This window comes from Gopherus evgoodei, chromosome 4 (genome assembly GCF_007399415.2).
Source record: "Gopherus evgoodei ecotype Sinaloan lineage chromosome 4, rGopEvg1_v1.p, whole genome shotgun sequence".
NCBI classification, from domain to species: domain Eukaryota; kingdom Metazoa; phylum Chordata; order Testudines; family Testudinidae; genus Gopherus; species Gopherus evgoodei.
Genome location: NC_044325.1, coordinates 18,082,523 through 18,099,647, shown reverse-complemented (window position 1 = coordinate 18,099,647; position 17,125 = coordinate 18,082,523). Strand labels below are relative to the sequence as shown.

At 42.3% G+C, this 17,125-nt stretch overlaps 1 protein-coding gene across 2 annotated transcripts in view; it reads right to left on the bottom strand.

Moving 5' to 3' along the window:
* BRF1 (BRF1 RNA polymerase III transcription initiation factor subunit) overlaps positions 1 to 17,125 on the bottom strand; it is a 257,449-nt gene that overhangs the window by 195,733 nt on the left and 44,591 nt on the right. For both annotated transcript variants that reach the window (XM_030558590.1, XM_030558591.1), the window contains exon 3: positions 2,212 to 2,385. In XM_030558590.1, the coding sequence (XP_030414450.1) occupies positions 2,212 to 2,385 (174 nt within the window). The remainder of the gene's footprint in view (positions 1 to 2,211; positions 2,386 to 17,125) is intronic.

The following is a 17,125-nucleotide window of genomic DNA, read 5'->3' as shown; positions in this document are numbered from 1 at the left end:
TGCCTGTGATGAGATGGCTGATCACTGAACCCACCTGGAATGAAGGTTTGGTTAGTATCCATTTCTGTAAATGACTCTATGGGACAAAACTCTGCAAAGTGGTCTGTCTGGAAAGCCAGGACACTCCTGTGGCCGGAGTAGGCCAAAGGACAGTGAGGGAAACTGAGGCAAAGGTTGCTGCAGCACCACAGCCAGCCAGGCAGGGGTGTGTTGAGGTGGCAACTTTGCCACCCCCTCATATCTCAAACATTGTAACTTGCTCCCCATCTATTCTATCTAGCCCTCCCACAATCCCTCCACTTCTACATATGAAATTCAAGCTTCTCGACCTTACCTTCTGAACCATTAGCAGCTTTTTTACTTCCAATATATCCATTCTATCCTCTCACCTCCTGCCCTCTAGGCACCGCTAACGACAATAGCCTTATCTGCCCATTTGTCCACGGTCTTCATCCAAGATAGTCAATGATGACTCAGGTGATTTTGGGTACCCAACTTCAAGATGGGTGTCCACCAATTTCTTTAAAAAAACCCACATACCTCTTTAAGGTGTCTGGAGTTGGGCAGACAAAAATTGAGGCACCCAGTGATCCATCACTTTTGAAAATCTTGCCTGGGTGCCTTCTTCCATGCCGCTCCTATCAGCAGAATGCCCTCCCTGAACCAATCCCTAAAACCTTCCCCTCCAAATTAATCCTGAATAAATCTCTTCTTCAGTGATGACTATACAAAATTGGCAATATGACAATGGACAGATTAAATACAATTTGAAACCAACAATCTGTCCAAGGGAAATAAATCTAAAAAGGCATATAAATATTGCACATTTTGATGGTACCGCTCATCCCTCAGGCATCACACTTTGCCTGTCTGTGTGGGACTGTGCGTTTTTCGCCCCCGAGTTTATATCATTACTTTGTTAGTACATTGCCCTCTCCTGCTCCGTTCATCAGCTTCTCGTTCCTCCTAGAGTAAAACTTTTGGGGGCATGGCTGCCTCTTATTATGCACTTATACAGTGCCAGACACAGTGTGCCCCTGACCTAAACTGGGACCACAAATATAACAGACCAAGAATAATCTACACTACCCTTACACGGACGTAATCTCAGAATTAGCAATATATGTATTTATGCCTTTTCCAAGGTGCATTACAAACATTCAAATATTGAAGTTTCAAAACAAAAGGTTAGATATGGACGGGGAAGGCAGAGGGGAGAGAGGAGAGAAATAGTTAATTTTATGTACCAGTACCAGACTTTATTCTCAACTGCAAGTTGCTGTTTTTGAAACAAAAGAAGCTAATGGCTTGGCAAAAGGCAGACATTTTATACACCAGAACCTGAACTCATTCTTTCAGAGCAGACCGTTCTGATCTGCAGAGTTTTTCAGTACTGTTGAACTCTTAGTATCACTTTAGTTACCGAATGAATGTTTACATAACAGATTAAAAAAACACCACATGGATAATTGAGCCATATGGCCGCACACACTGCCACTTCTGAGGATCCAGATGTCATGGTAACCACAAGAGGAAAGAGTAGCTTGCGATGTTGAAGTAAAAAGACTGAGTTTGTCTATAGGGGCTTATTCACCCTAGCGTTTTATAGTGGATAACACATAGGAAGTTATCTTTATTTAAAGAAAAGACAGAGATAAATGTAGGTATTTGTGAAGTGTCAATCACTGCAGTGTATTTTGCACACAACTTCATATCACAAATGGGAACACTTTCAAGATGGATGTTTTAAACTTGACTATTTTTTGTTTTGTTTTCAAGTGCAATCATCAACAATTTGTTACACAGACAATTACAGCACTCAGCACTACAACATGCTTTCTTGCTTATCACAGCCATACTATTAACAATATTTTGTACTTCACCACCAAGAAAAATGTTAGCATCATCATTAGGTAGTTTCACTTCACAACTATAAAATATCACTTTTTCAAATGTCAAAAAAGGCTGAGAGAACACTTGCATCATTTTAATGAATGCTGGCTTTGAAGTGATAGTACTGAATCAAATTGGGACCCAAAGTTTAGGGGTTTTTAACTAACCTAAGTCTAACAGGACGTTTAACTTTCTGAAAGTGGAATTTTATCAGCATCACAGGAACAGTGATTTTTCAAGTTTTCGAATATCTGAAGTGTTTTACCTACCAATCCAAAAAAATAACCACCTTTGTTTTGCTCAAAAGCGAAAGGATACGAGGCGTTCCTTCTGTTCTACACACCAAGTAGAGACATGCAGCAATTACATGAGTCATCTTTCTCCCACGGGTTAAGTGCTTGCTCACCGCCATCTTGAAAAAGTTAAAGGCAGTATCAAGACAATGCTGGTTGAGTTGCAACTGGTTTCCCAAGTGATTAATTTGACGTTTCCCTAAGAAAAGAGAGAGAAAAAAACTCTTAAAACAATTTTGTAATTAATTCACTTTTTAACAAAGGACCAAACTTAAGAAAACCTTTGCTTAGGAATTCAAATTACTTGGCATTTTGTTGCAGAAGAATGTCTTTGAATAAAACACAGAAAGACTAAAGCGGCATATAATACAGTAAGTTATTTTCAACACAAAACAATTTCTTAAATCTTGTAGCTCCACGGAGATTATGTCTTACATTTTCAAATGTGCCCACTATTTTTGGGCACTCAATTTGAGACAGTTAGACTGATTTTCAGAGGGGACCCAGCATCCCACTGAAGTCAACCAGAGTCTTGGTGCTCAGCACCTCTGGAGGAAAGAAAAAATATCAGGGCCTAGATTTCAATTTGGGCAGAACTGAGGCAACCACACTAGTAAACATCAAAAACTGAGAGCCATCCTTCTTCGTTTGGATGAGATAGCATCCAAAGTGTGCTAAACACTTTTCCAAACACCACTTTAATTGAGAACAAATTATACATTTTGTGGCAATTCACCCAAAACTGATAAAGTATGTGGTTCCCTTAACAACATACCACAACCACAAGGAAAGGAGCTTATGGGGCTTATCTCAAAGCTTATTCATGGTTGTCAGAACTTTCTTCCTCTGAACATATTCAGAGAAGAGGCTTCATTTAAGGTTTAGCTGCCAGACTATGTTGATTCAGGAAAACAAATGTACATGTCTTCTAAGGTGAAGGTACTTTAGATGAGTCATGATAGGAAGTGATACAGCTGCTAAGACAGATATGGAAAGCAAGGTCCAGCCCTCTCTCAAAACTCTAGCTATGGGGAACCATGCCAAGAAGGGAACGTGAAGCTGGCTTGGTGGAAAAGATGGGAGAAGTCATGATGAAAAGTATTGGTTTCACTAACGTAATCAATGGGTCAGGCAGTAACACACACAAAAAAACAACACTTTAGTTCAATACACCAGAGAGATGTTTCCATTACGTGTTCTTACAGGAAACATGAATCTGTTAATTTCACAGAAATGTTATAAATTTGTAAGCATATTTGATGAAGTAAGTATAAAATTTTCCATGTGGCTTATCCAGAGTTTTTCAGTTAAGGCAACAGAACAGTGACAACATCATAATTGTCACAAAAATAACATCTGTAATTCTTTACTTTGTGGCACCTACTAATCAGGCCCTTCCTACATAAGCACCACTAACAATACGTTAAGGGACGTGCATAGTATCTGAAAAACCTTCAAGTCAACAAAAAAATTCTGACTTGGTTCCTGTAAAGACACTCCCAGAAATCTAAAGGTTCAGTGTAACTCACCCCAGGCAGAAAGTTGCACACAACATAGAGAACCACAGAACTAGGTCAACCTCACCTCTGCACAAATAGGAGTTATGTGCACTCATCAACCCATAGCTGTTCTGGGCAATTTTGCCTCATCCCATTTGTGTATTAGACAGGAAGCAAGATATCATGCACACAACTTTCAAACAAGGGAGATAGAAGTTTTGAAGGGAAGGGAGGACAGGTTTCATCTTCAAAGTTTTTTCAGAGATCTATTAAATAAGCTATTTGGGGCTGATCCAAAGCCCACTGAAATTAATGGGAGTTTTTCCAAGAATTTCAGGTTCTTGGTAGCCAAAAAAATTTCAAATATAGTCTTCTCCCAAAATTAATCTGCTGGCTTACATCTCCTCTCTTCCCCTCCATTGTAGTTTCTCCATAGCCTGCACCCTTCCAACAAAACATCCTCTATTTCTACCGGAGACTTCTCATTCCTCCTTCTTTCCATCTTGCCCTTTTATTCAGGGATCTGCTTTAAACGCCTCCCATTCTACAAGCCCATCATATCAACAAGCTTGCTTGTGTCTAAGAATTGCATATGACTCTCTCTGAAAAACACCGATGCCTGAAGTAGTCCCAAGAGACAATTATTTAGGTGCTCCTCTTCTCCAGGAGCTGAGTGCAATGCCTCTATGGAGCTCCATGCCCAGGTTGATACTGGGGCAATTAAGAAATAAAAATATATTGGAGACCCAATAATATTAATATTAATATTGTTAGATAAGGAAATGCAGCAACTGTATAAGAGTGTTTGGAGTGTGCAAGACACTGATCTGGAAAGACAACCCATTTGGGAAAGGTGATCTTTCACTGAGCATTCTATTCAATAATCTTTGTGGGTCTAGTGGAAGATTTAATTCTACGTGCTAGCATTTCTTCAGATTGCTTTTGCACATTTTGTTGTTAGTCCACAACACAGGAAAGTAAAATGCTAGAGCAAGAATATTGCAGTACTGCAATCCACCATCAAAAGGACCGATTTCACTCAATGTAGAAAACCTAGAACAAGGAGGAGAATCCTGGAGAGTTGCTACAACTCTTTATGCTAGAGATGCCCTTGCCCCCACCTATAGCACTGGAGGTAGAAGTGTTCATCTGTTTACATTGTAATCAAGCCCTCAAACATGTATTAACATTTTGCAATCAGTTTCCTATTTCATTATAGACAACAAGAGATAAGTCATCTTCAATGAAAAACAAAACACCATATACCCACAAAATTAGTAAATTCCATTTCCCTGGTAAACATCATATGAGGCTGATATAATTTAAAGCAGTTTGGGAACATGATTGTTTCTGGTTGATTTATCAACAGCATGAAGTTCACAGTTACCACCAAGCAAGTAAAAAAAATTCAGACTCTCCATCTAACTTGCTCTTCATTTCAAAGAGGTGGCTTGATGTTTTCTTGGCCTCGCTATTTACATGCAAGGACTCTGCCAACTTATGCAATAAGTTAGTTCACCCCTGCCCTTTAATGCCACTTCTTTGGACAGTACTTCTCAAAATGCTAACTGCCAAATCCAACAGCTTTAATGGTAGGAAAATAAATTAAAACCACACCGAAATTGGGCCCATTCTCTACACAGGTCTTTAATCACGACAATCACATTGATCAATGCAGTTCTTTCCCTCGCTTTCTGTACGGGTTGTGCCCATTTTAAACTTTAGTTTCAGTTAAGATGGGGCGTAACAGTCAGCAATTAGACTTCTAGATTCTTATAAGGGAACACAAAGCATCTTGTATTTTTTTAGCTCCTTCCTATATGCCAAGACTGAAGCATCTTCACTTAAAGATAACTATCAAGAACAAACCTTAACTACTAAATCTTGTTGTTGCCGTAATACGCCAGTGCAGACTAACGTGTTTTGCCTATCTTCCATTCCATTCTGTCTACCTCACCAGTCTGATAACTTCCAGGGCTGTAACATGTAACTCTGAACTTGATTTGTTACTAATACTATAGCAATTCTAACTTTTCACTACTGAAAGGCAGGTGCCTGTAACCACCTAACTAGGGCATAAGAAAAGAATCTGCTGGTAACAAATTGTCTATTCCATGCCCTCATTGCCACAAGCACAAACAAATGAAGTATGAGTAGCAATTCGTCAGTGGATAAATATATATGGAGGGGAAGACTCGAAAAGACATCCAATGAAGCCAAAATAAATACTTTCTAGACCTTCAACAGTAAACTAAACTCAGTTCTTAATACCACAGTAAATAATTGGTTGGAGAAAGAAGGATAAATACACTTCCTCCTTGAGGACTCGCTGCCTGAAGACTGAGTAAAGGCATAAACTGGCTATAGTGCTTTATAAAAATATGCAGACACCCCCTGGTGGTTCTCCTTACCCAAAGATGCTGCTACAGCTCTAGTGGAGTGGGTTACGATTTTATAAGGACAACGTACTCAATTCTTCGCAGGACTGGTAAATACACAATTTAAACCCCATAAGCAGGCCTATGAAGGCGGTTACAAAAAATCTGAGCTTGATGCGAAGTTGAAACAGGAGCTAGTGGATTCAAAGAGGGGGTGGAGATGTTCTGAATGACAGGCAAAGATGCTCAGTGGTTTGAGCATTGGCCTGATAAATCCATGGTTCTGAGTTCAATCCCTGAGGGGGCCATTTAGGGAACTGGGGTAAAAATCTGTCTGGGGAGTGGTCCTGCTTTGAGCAGGGGGTTGGACTAGAGGACTTCCTGAGGTCTCTTCCAACCTTGATATTCTATGCTACTGGCATCATTTTCTATGGACTGGAGGTAGAAAATATGGATGTCCAGAAGGCCTTAAGAGGAGTAATTACAGCAGATGATGAGAGGAGGACCTGGTACAAGAATTTTCAGCATTTGAAGTAAAAGGACAGACTGTAGAAATGATGCAGAGAAATGGAAGGACTTAAGACACTGCCTTGGTATGTGGGGCAAGGAACGGGGAGGAGTCAAAGACAACTCCCAGGATATGAATTTGAGTGCTGGGGAGGAAGGTGGTTGATGGTGAGGGTAGAAAAGCAGTTTGATTTTGGTCACATTGAGATTTAACAGAACTCGTTAGCTCCATTTTTTTTTAAATATTCATTAATTTATTTTGACAGTGGTGTAGAAAAAATAAAGGGAGAGAAAGAGGACACTGAAGGAGAAAGAGAGAAAGGAAAAGATGGAGTGGTGCACAGTGTGTGGACTGTGAGGAAAAGAGGGAGGAGGTTGGATGATACAATCAAGAAGTAGATGGAAAAGAACATCCAGAGTTCAAACGGTAAAAAGCAGCCTAACACTGACATCTAAGAGCTGCAAAGGGGGAGAGAGTGAGACCCATCCCTGGGACCTCTTCCTGCTTCACTGCTGCATCTCCCAACCCTTGGTGGGGAAATCCCTGCTACTTCTATGACTTGACGCTCTGCTGATGCTGTTTACTCAAATTAAGCTGTGTTAATCAGAATTTGTAAATTCAACTGTAAAATGTTGATTGATTGCTCTATAATTCAAACTAATTTAGGTTGTTCAAGATTAATTCTGAAAGCACATTTTTAAAGAAGTTGTGTTGTCTGTTATTTTTTCACACAAGAAGATTCTACTTCTGAGATAAAATTAATACGTGTTTAATCCTTAAACAGCTGAAAGGCTGTCTTGCTCGTGAGAAGTGTGAAAACACATTTATCTTTAATGAAAGGTATTCCTCAGCTATCTGGCATTAAAGGATTAGAAAGAAAAAATCACTCCAAGCACTTCAAGACAGAGCTATTGATCTTTAACAATGCATTGTTCTTCACTCCTATCAAAGGATATTTATGCTCGGTTTTAATCTCTCTGTTTTGTTTGGACAGTGTTTTTACATCAAATCACATTTATATTCACATTTTTAAATGGCATAATTATTCTGAGTGATTTCTACAATGCATGTCTACCATTTATAAGTCAGTTGTTACCCTTCCCACAACAGATGGCACATTACAGCCGATCTGCACACTTACTCCATCACCCATCTACGTCACTTCTAGATTGTATTAGTCAGAGGAGATTTGCTTATGACTAGTGATCTCACCGTTTTAGAAAGGATTCCTTTTTCCCGTGATTTTAAAGATATTTTTCAGCCATACCAAAAATGTCAGAACTTGCTCTACAGAAGTTATAAACCACACTGCAGTTAACAAAAAATAAATTTCATAAATCAGAAAACTGAAGAAAATTCAAAGTTACAGCTCACTGCCCATAGATAATTTTCCCAGCAAGTGCCATCAACTTCTGCAGAATTTGAACTTCTGTTTCATAATAAACACTAAAAGCTACGTTTCTCTGTTATGTAAAACTTTTCAATATAAACCGAGTACAAATTGATGCAGTGGGGTCTGTCTGCTAGCAGTCAGATCCAGTGACTCTGTAGATGGTAAGAGGTTTTCTAAACTGCGGCAGAGTGAAAACAAACAAGAGCCTTGTCAGCTTTTAGTGTTCTTCAGAATCCTGTGGGCATCAGTGATACTGAAAAGAATCCTGTTAATTACATTCTGCAGCAGCTTGGGAAACCAGGAACAGTAGCAGAGGAGCCAGGCATTGGAGTTATACAAAGAGGAACTACAAACTGATGCTGGAGAAGGGATAGAGCAACAAAAACATGCCCCATTGCAGCAGCTATATAGCTGAGACAGAGATAGACATACATGCCGTATCTCAGCAGCCATGAGCCTAGAGGGAAAAGAGTAACAGCTACCCCTCCAATCAAGCTCACAGAAACCATGAGTCTTCAGATTTATCAGATACTTACTAGATGGAGGCTGATATGAAAGATGAAGAAGCCTCTAAGCAGGATCCAGGGAAAAACACCCTGGCACATAAGAATGGCCATCCTGGATCAGACCAATGGTCCAGTATCTTGTCTCTGACAGTGGACAGTGCTTCAGAGAGAGTGAACAGAACAGGGCGTCTAGCCCAGTAACCTGTCTTCTGACAGTGGCAAGTGCCAGATACTTCTGTGAATGAACAAAATGAGGTAATTATCAAGTGATCCATCCCATCATCCAGCCCCAGCTTCTGGCAGTCAGAGGTGTAGGGATGCCCAGGGCATAGGGTTGCATCCCTGACCATCTTGGTTAATATCCACTGATATGTCTATCCTCCGCGAACTGATCTAATTCTTTTTGAATGAGAGTCAATGTGATGCACTTGCAAAAAAAGGTTAATATTCTGTGGTATGTTAACAGGAGTGTCATACGTAAGGCACAGGAGGTAATGGTCCCACTCTACTCAGCACGGTGAGGGTTGAGCTGGAATACTGTATCCAGTTCTGGGTGCCACACTTTAAGAAAGATGTGGACTAACTGGAGGGAGTCCAGAGAAAAGCAACAAAAATAATAAAACCTTTAGAAAATCTGACCTACTAGGAAAGGTTTAAAAAGTGAGCATGTTTAAGTCTTAAGAAAAGAAAACTGAGGGGGAATCTGATAGTCTTCAAATATGTTAAGGGCTGTTATAATGAGGATGTTATTCTCCATGTCCACTGAAGATAGGACAAGTAGTAGTGGGCTTAATCTGCAGCAAGAGTGATCTACATTAGATATTAGGAAAAGTTTTCTAATGATAGTAAAGCTCTGAAATAGGCTTCCAAAAGAGGTTGTGGAATCCCAATCACTGAAAGTTCTTACGAACAAGTTAGACAAACACCTGTTAGGGATGGGTCTAGGTTTAACTGGTCCTGCTTCAGTGCAGGGGGCTAAACATAATGACTGAAAGGCTCCTTCCAGACCTACATTTCTATGATTCTAAGATAAGGTGAGTGAAGAGGCAGAAAACATGATGGGGGGGGGGGATAAATTGTTGAGAAGAAGAAAAGACAGTTACTGAAAACTGCACAAGAAGAGATAAACATTATCTACAATGGAAAGGAAAAAAAAAGTGAAGGGAAGCCAGGAAGGAAAAAGGAGCTAACACAAAAGTAAGGTGTCTAAAGTTTAATACAGATTTAAAACATTTTATATATAAAAGATGATTGACAGCAGTGCCCAGCTGTTTTATTCCTTCACACAGAAGAGGGCTGGTGCCACAAAACTTGGTCCTGAAGGTAGATGGTGTCAGGTAATTTTTCTTGAAGCCCTAATTAAAGAATTAAACTCTGTCCTTAATTAAATCACCTTCCAACTGGATATTGCAGTTACAGATGTTACATATGAATTTCACTACATGTAGACAAAAGAAAAAGTTAACGACTGAGCTTCAGCCTCCACATTTAAATTTCCGTTCTTTTAACTGTTAGTCTTAGACTAAAAATAAATTCAGGCTAAATTGCAATAAGACTTGGCAGTAAAATGATGTGAATCAGTGATGTTTGTTAGAGAGCTTATTCCTTCACTCTCACCCTTCCCTGTCCTTCTCGCAAGAACAGAGAGCAACAATACCTGAAGTCCAAAGGTGCAAACAATTCGATGTTTATTGGGGTGAACTTCCAGCAAGCTTAAATCCAAGTTCCTTTTTCCTTATTTTGAAATCCCAATTTACTTCCTGTTTGTCCCTAATTTATACAGTAATATTTTCAGCTATACCTTAACCAATCATTCTACTAAAATTTATGTAACCAATCCTAACATATTGTAACATGATTAGCTAACCAATTATATCCCACCACCTTAATTAGTTTACACCCAGCAAAATTAATTACACAGCAGACAGAAACAATTACAGAACCAGAGACTATGCAAATAAACATACAAAACAATACAGAAGCGAGGATTTCACAATTACATCTATATAGACATAAGGGTTTTACAAGTACATCTATACAGACACAAGGGTTCTCCAGCTGTGTCTATTGATAAGTGAGTTCTTACCAGACAGAAAACTATCAAACTAAATTTCCTTTTACATGTTCTAGGCTCTTCCCTTTCTCTGGAGGTGATAGATCAGATCACCTTCCTAACAGCCCCAGATTGCCTTTTTTCAATATGACTAAATAGGGCCTCAGACTGTTTCAGTGAGAGAAGGCCCTTACACAGATAGACAACGATTTGATTCTTTTATATCTCTATAACTAGCTAAGTGATAAGAATACACAGGTCAGGCAGGCTTGAATATCTATATCCTAACAATGTTATTTATCAAACCAGTCTTGAATGCTATCTGTTGCTGCTTTGAAATGAAAATTTGCACTTAAAGAGTGTCACATATTTCAGCAGAATTACCATTCCAAAATTTCTTCAGATTTTCAGACTGCCCAAGTAAAGATTTCTTAAAATGTAATATGAAACCTATGTACTTCAAGATGGCTGGTGTGCCCGACAGAAAATAGTGTTAGCACATTTATATGGGTAATGTCTGTCTGAATATGAAAATATATTTAATCCTTGCCATTCATTTGAATCTACTCTGGGAGGGAGGATATCTTTATTCTTCCCTTACAGTCCTAATCTAGCTAACAAAAAACAGAAAAACAAACATAAGAACATAAAAACGACCATACTGGGTCAGACCAAAGGTCCATCTAGCCCAGTATCCTGTCTTCCGACAGTGGCCAATGCCAGGTGCCCCAGAGGGAATGAACAGAACAGGTAATCATGAAGGGATACATCAGTCACCCATTCCCAGCTTCTGGCAAACAGAGGCTAGGGACACCAGCCTTCCCATCCTGGCTAATAGCCATTGATGGACCTATCCTCCATGATTTTTCTAGTTCTTTTTTGAACACTGTTATAGTCTTGGCCTTCACAACATCCTCTGGCAAAGAGTTCCACAGGCTGACTGTGTGTTGTGTGAAGAAATACTTCGTTTGTTTTAAACCTGTTGCCTATTAATTTCATTTGGTGACCCCAAGTTCTTGTGTTATGAGAAGGAGTAAATAACACTTCCTTATTTACTTTCTCCACACCAGTCATGATTCTATAGACCTCTATGCTATACCCTCGTAGTAGTCTGTTTTCCAAGATGAAAAGCCCCAATCTTATTCATCTCTCCTCATACAGAAGCTGTTCTATACCCCTAATCATTCTGGTTGCCCTTTTCTGAACCTTTTCCAACTCCAATATCTTTTCTGAGATGGGGCAACCAAATCTGCATGCAGTGTTTAAGATGTGGGCATATGATATTGCCTTTATATAAATCCATGGTATTTTCTGTCTTATTATCTATCCCTTTCTTAATAATTCTCAACACTGTTAGTCTTTTTGACTGCCACTGCCTCTGATGTTGTCAGAGAACTATCCACAATGACTCCAAGATCTCTCTCAAGTGGTAACAGCAAATTTAGACTCCATCATTTCATGTGTATCATTGGGATTATGTTTTCCAATGTGCATTACTTTGCATTTATCAACACTGAATTTCATCTGCCATTCTGTTGCCCAGTCACCCAGTTTTGAGAGAGCTTTTTGTAGCGCTTCACAGTCTGCTTTGGACTTAACTATCTTGAGTAGTTTAGTATCATCCTCAAGCTGCCACCAGGGAGTGGGGTCTGGGACTTGCCCCGCTCTGGCGCTCCAACTGGGGGCTTGCCCCACTCCGTACGTGCTGTGGCTCCACACAGCTCCCAGAAGCAGCGGCATGTCCCTCCTCCAGCTCCTATGGGTAGCGGCAGCCAGGGGGCTTCGCACACTGCCCCTCCCCAAGTGCTGGCCCCGCAGCTCCTTCTGGCCGGGAACCATGATCAATGGGAGCTGCAGGGGTGTCGACTGAGGACGGGGCAGCATGCAGAGTTGCCTGGCTGCGCCTCCACATAGGAACCAGATAGGGGACATGCCGCTGCTTCTGAGAGCTGCTTGTGGTAAGTACCGCCGGGAGCCTACACCTCAACCCCAGCTCTGATCCCCCTCCTGCCCTCCAAACCCCTTGGTCCCAGCCCAGTGCACCCTTCTGCACTCCCAACCCCTCATCCCCAGCCCCACCCCAGAGCCTGTACCCCCAGCCGGAGCCCTCAACCCACCCCTGGACCTCAACCCCCCTGCTGCAACCCAGAGCCCCCTCCTGCACCCTGAACTCTTAATTTCTGGCCCCACTCCCAGAGCCGCACTCCCAGTCAGAGCTCTCACCCCTTTCCACGCCCCAACGGCAAATTTTGTAAGCACTCATGGCCTACCATACAATTTCCATACCTAGATGTGGCCCTCGGGCCAAAAAGTTTGCCCACCCCTGAATTAGGCCCTATACGTTTAACTTTTTACCTCAGTAAAATATGGAACATTAAGAAAAAGAGAAAAAAATCTGAATTTTTAGAGGATAATGAAACAAGCTATAAGAAAATATAAATATGAGTATGACTAGGGACTGATGATGTAAAATTAAAGGAATATGCAAGCACTGTATTAGGAAAACCTTCCTTTACAATAAAACTTACTGGACAGCATAATAATCTCCCAAGGAAAGTGGTGGAAACCCCCATTGCTTGGGACATCTGAATCTTAACATAATACCACCTGAAAAAAACTTGCAATGTGGAATAATTCGCTATTGGTAGGAAGACAGGCTAGATGGCTCCATTTGTTAAACACATATGATTTTATGAAATTTTAACTATTTCAACAAACCTTAACATCTATAAATGCTAGACAATCTCCAACTATTATGAGTATTCTGTATGACTGATACATACAAAAAAGGAAAAATTATCAGGTTATGTGAAAATTTCCTTTCTTTGAGTAGTAAGGTCCACAGATCCATTACAATAGGTACAGTACTTCAGCCTGATTTCAGATTGATGGTAGAACAAGATCTATCAGTCACTGACAGCAAGGGAATGCCCCACCCAATGAAATTCCCTCCAGTTGGGAAGTCCAACTTCCATTCTATTTTCCTAAAATTACATATTCCATTAATTATACTTTGAAGAAAAAGCACAATGATTTCTGTTACTGCAGGGCATGGAGATAATTTCCCCTGATGAAATAAACCCAAATCTTTGGATGTCAGATCATCTAAAACAGAGATGGAAATTAATTGTCTTCAGAGTGGGCCAGATACATGACCTTATTAATCAAAGAACATTTCCTTTCAAGTAAACAAAGATACATTTTCCTATTCATTATACAAAGGTACCCAGCTCCATTACAACAGTATGCCTCCAACGTGGGAAAAAACGGTTACCTACCTTTTCATAACTGCTGTTCTTCAAGATGTGTTGCTCATGTTGATTCCATTCTAGATGTGTGCTCGCCCACGTGCACAGTTGTCAGAGATTTTTGCCTTAGTGGTATCCATAGGGTTAGCTGCGGCGCCCCTCTGAATGCCATGTTCATGTGTCAGTATATTAGACGCCACTGACCCTACACTCTCAGTTCCTTCTCTGACAGAGGGGTAGGAGGGTGAGTAATGGAATGGACATGAGCAACACATCTCAAAGAACAACATTAGGAAAGACAGGTAACTATTTTTTCTTCTTTGAATAATTGCCTGAGAGTCACCTAGAATAGAATCAACATGAGCAGTTGGAGGCAGGCTCGGAGTTCACAATCTGAAGGTTTGTAGTAGTGCCCTAGTGAAGCCAGCATCGTCCCGCACCTGCTGGGTATGCACATAGTGGGACATGAACTTATGGAGGGATGACCAGGTGACCACTCTGCAGATGTCATGGATAGGCACTTGGGCCAGAAAAGCTGACCAAAAGGCCTGTGCCCTGGTCGAGTGGACAGTTACAATCGCAAGGGGTTGCACCTTCGCCTGATCATAGCAGTAGCAAATGCAGGCAGTGATCCACGACAAAATTCTTTGTGTAGACCTTGCATTCTGTCTGCCACCGTGATGAACAATTGCGTCAACTTGCAGAATGGCTTAGTCCTTTTGATGTAGAAAGCTAGCACCCTCCTGACCTCTAGGGAATGCAGCTTACACTCCTCCTCTGACTTATGTGACTTTGGAAAAAAAAAGACAGGTAAGAAAATGTCCTGGTTCGTATGAAACTGAGAGACCACTTTAAGCAGGAAAGTCAGGTGTAGTCTCAGCTGGACCTTGTCCTTGTAAAAGACCGAATAGGGCAGTTCTGAGGTGAGTGCCCTAATCTCCGAGACCCGGCAGACAGATGTTATTGCAACCAGGAATGCAACTTTCCAAGACAGGAGAAGGAGAGAGCAGGAAGCCAGAGGCTCGAAGGGTGGTCCCATGAGCTGCAACACCGACAGATTCAGGTCCCATAGAGGTATGGGGTCCTTGACGCGCAGGTAGAGGTACTCGAGGCCCTTGAGGAACCTGGCCATCATGTCTTGGGCGAGAACTGACCTACTCGTGAGCGGCAGATGGAAGGCCAAGACAGTCCCCAAGTGGACCTTGATAGATGAAAGGGACAGGCCTTGGGGTTTGAGATGCAGAAGGTAGTCCAGGATTAATTGCAGCAAGGTTTGTTCAGGTTGAAGGTCTTAGTCTGCTGGACCTCAGATAAACTGCTTCCATTTGGTCAGGTAGATTGCTCTTGTGGAGGGCTTTCTACTGCCCAACAGTACTTGTTGGACATCAGCCAAACACTGCTGCTCCTGCTCATTCAACCATGCAGCAGCCAAGCCGTCAGGTGCAGCACCTGCAGTTTCAGATGCAGAAGACTGCCATGGTTTTGGGACAGCAAGTCCAGCTGGAGTGCTAGCTGTAACGGAATAGCCACTGAGAGGTCCAGCAGTGTGCTGAACCAGTGCTGATGTGGCCAAGACATAGCTATAAGGATCACTCATGCCCTGTCCTGCTTGATCATCAGGAACCTGGAGATTAACAGCACCGGATGGAAGGCATACATCAGAGCCCCCGACCACAGAAGCAGAAAGGTGTACGATCGGGTTCCTCTGTCCATATCCTCCATTGAACAGAAAAAGTGGCATTTCCTGTTCTGCCTGGACGCGAACAGGTCCACCTGGGGAGCCCCCTACTTGTGGAAGATGTAACTGAGCATCTCCGGATGGAGGGACCATTTGTGACAAGATGACAAGGTCCTGCTGAGGCGATCTGCCAAGGCATTCTTGGCCCCTGGAAGGTGAGTAGCTATGAGATGAATATCGTGCTGCAGACACAAGTCCCACAGCCAGAGGGCTTCCTGGCACTGCCCTGCCTGTTGATATAGAAGACAGTCACCGTGTTATCCATCAGGACCTGCACCAACATTCCCTATAAATGAGGAAGGAAGGCCTGGCAGGACAGGCAAACCACCCTGAGCTATCTGACAATGTGTAGGGACCTATCGTGACTGGACCAACAACTCTGCATACTGAGACTGCCAAATTGGGCTCCCCATCCCAGGTCCAAAAAGTGTCAGATACAAGAGTCACTGACAAGACTGGGGCCACAAAGGGGACTCTTTCCAACACCGATGCAAGATCTTGCCACTAGGCGTGTGATAACAGTATGCTGTGCGGAACCTCACCACCCGGTCCATGCTGTGCCAGTTGAGGACATAGACTGATGCCAGCCACACCTGTAAGGGTCTGAGGCAGAGTTCTGTGTGCCGGACCATGTAAGTGCAGGCCGCCATGTGTCCCAACAATCTCAGGTACGTACAGGCGGTGGTGAGAGGATGGGCTCACACACACGAGATGAGGTCCACCATGGCTTGGAACCAAGTCTCGGGGAGTAAGGCCCTAGCCTGAGTGGAGTCGAGGACTGGCCCGATAAATTCTTTGCACTGCACTGGGGTTAAGGTTGATTTTTTTCTCGTTTATTACCAGCCGCAGTCACGAAAGGCGAAGCAGACAAGATCGAGATGCCTCCGCATCAGATCTTGGGACCGATCTTTTATCAACCAGTTGTCGAGGTACAGGTAAATTCGGACTCCCCAATGTCGCAGGTAAGTGGCCACTGACACTATACACTTTGAACACTCCTGGGGCTGATGAGAAACCAGAGGGCATCACCGTGAACTGGAAATGGTGCTAGCCCAACATGAAATGGAGAAAGCACCAGTGCCCTGGGAAAATGTAAATATGGAAGTGTGCGTCCTTTAAATCAAGGGTGGTGTACCAGTCTTCCAGATCCAGGGAGGGAATGATGGAGGCCAGGGAGACCATGCAAAATTTCAACTTCTTGAGAGACTTGTTGGGACAAAGCAGGTGCAAAATGGGTCTGAGGCCTCCCTTTGCTTTTGGGATTAGGAAATAACAGGAGTATAATCCTTTCCCAAACATGTCCCGAGGGACCTCCTCCACTGTCCCCCGACAGGAGGTTTTCAACCTCCTGGACCAGCAATTACTCATGAGAAGGGTCCCTGAAGAGGGACTGAGAAAAGGGGTGGGAGGGAGAGCCGGCTACAGACTGCAGGGTATAGCCTGAAGAAATCGTGTCCAAGTGATACAGGACCAGGCTGACTGGAAAGGGTGGAGGTGGTTGAGGAAGGAGAAGGATGGATCTAGTAGATTGACTGGAGCATAGTCCTTGGGGGCACCCTCAAAATGGCTCCTTCTGGCTTCCTTGGTTTCTGGGAGTCTTTCAGGCCATGGAGTCT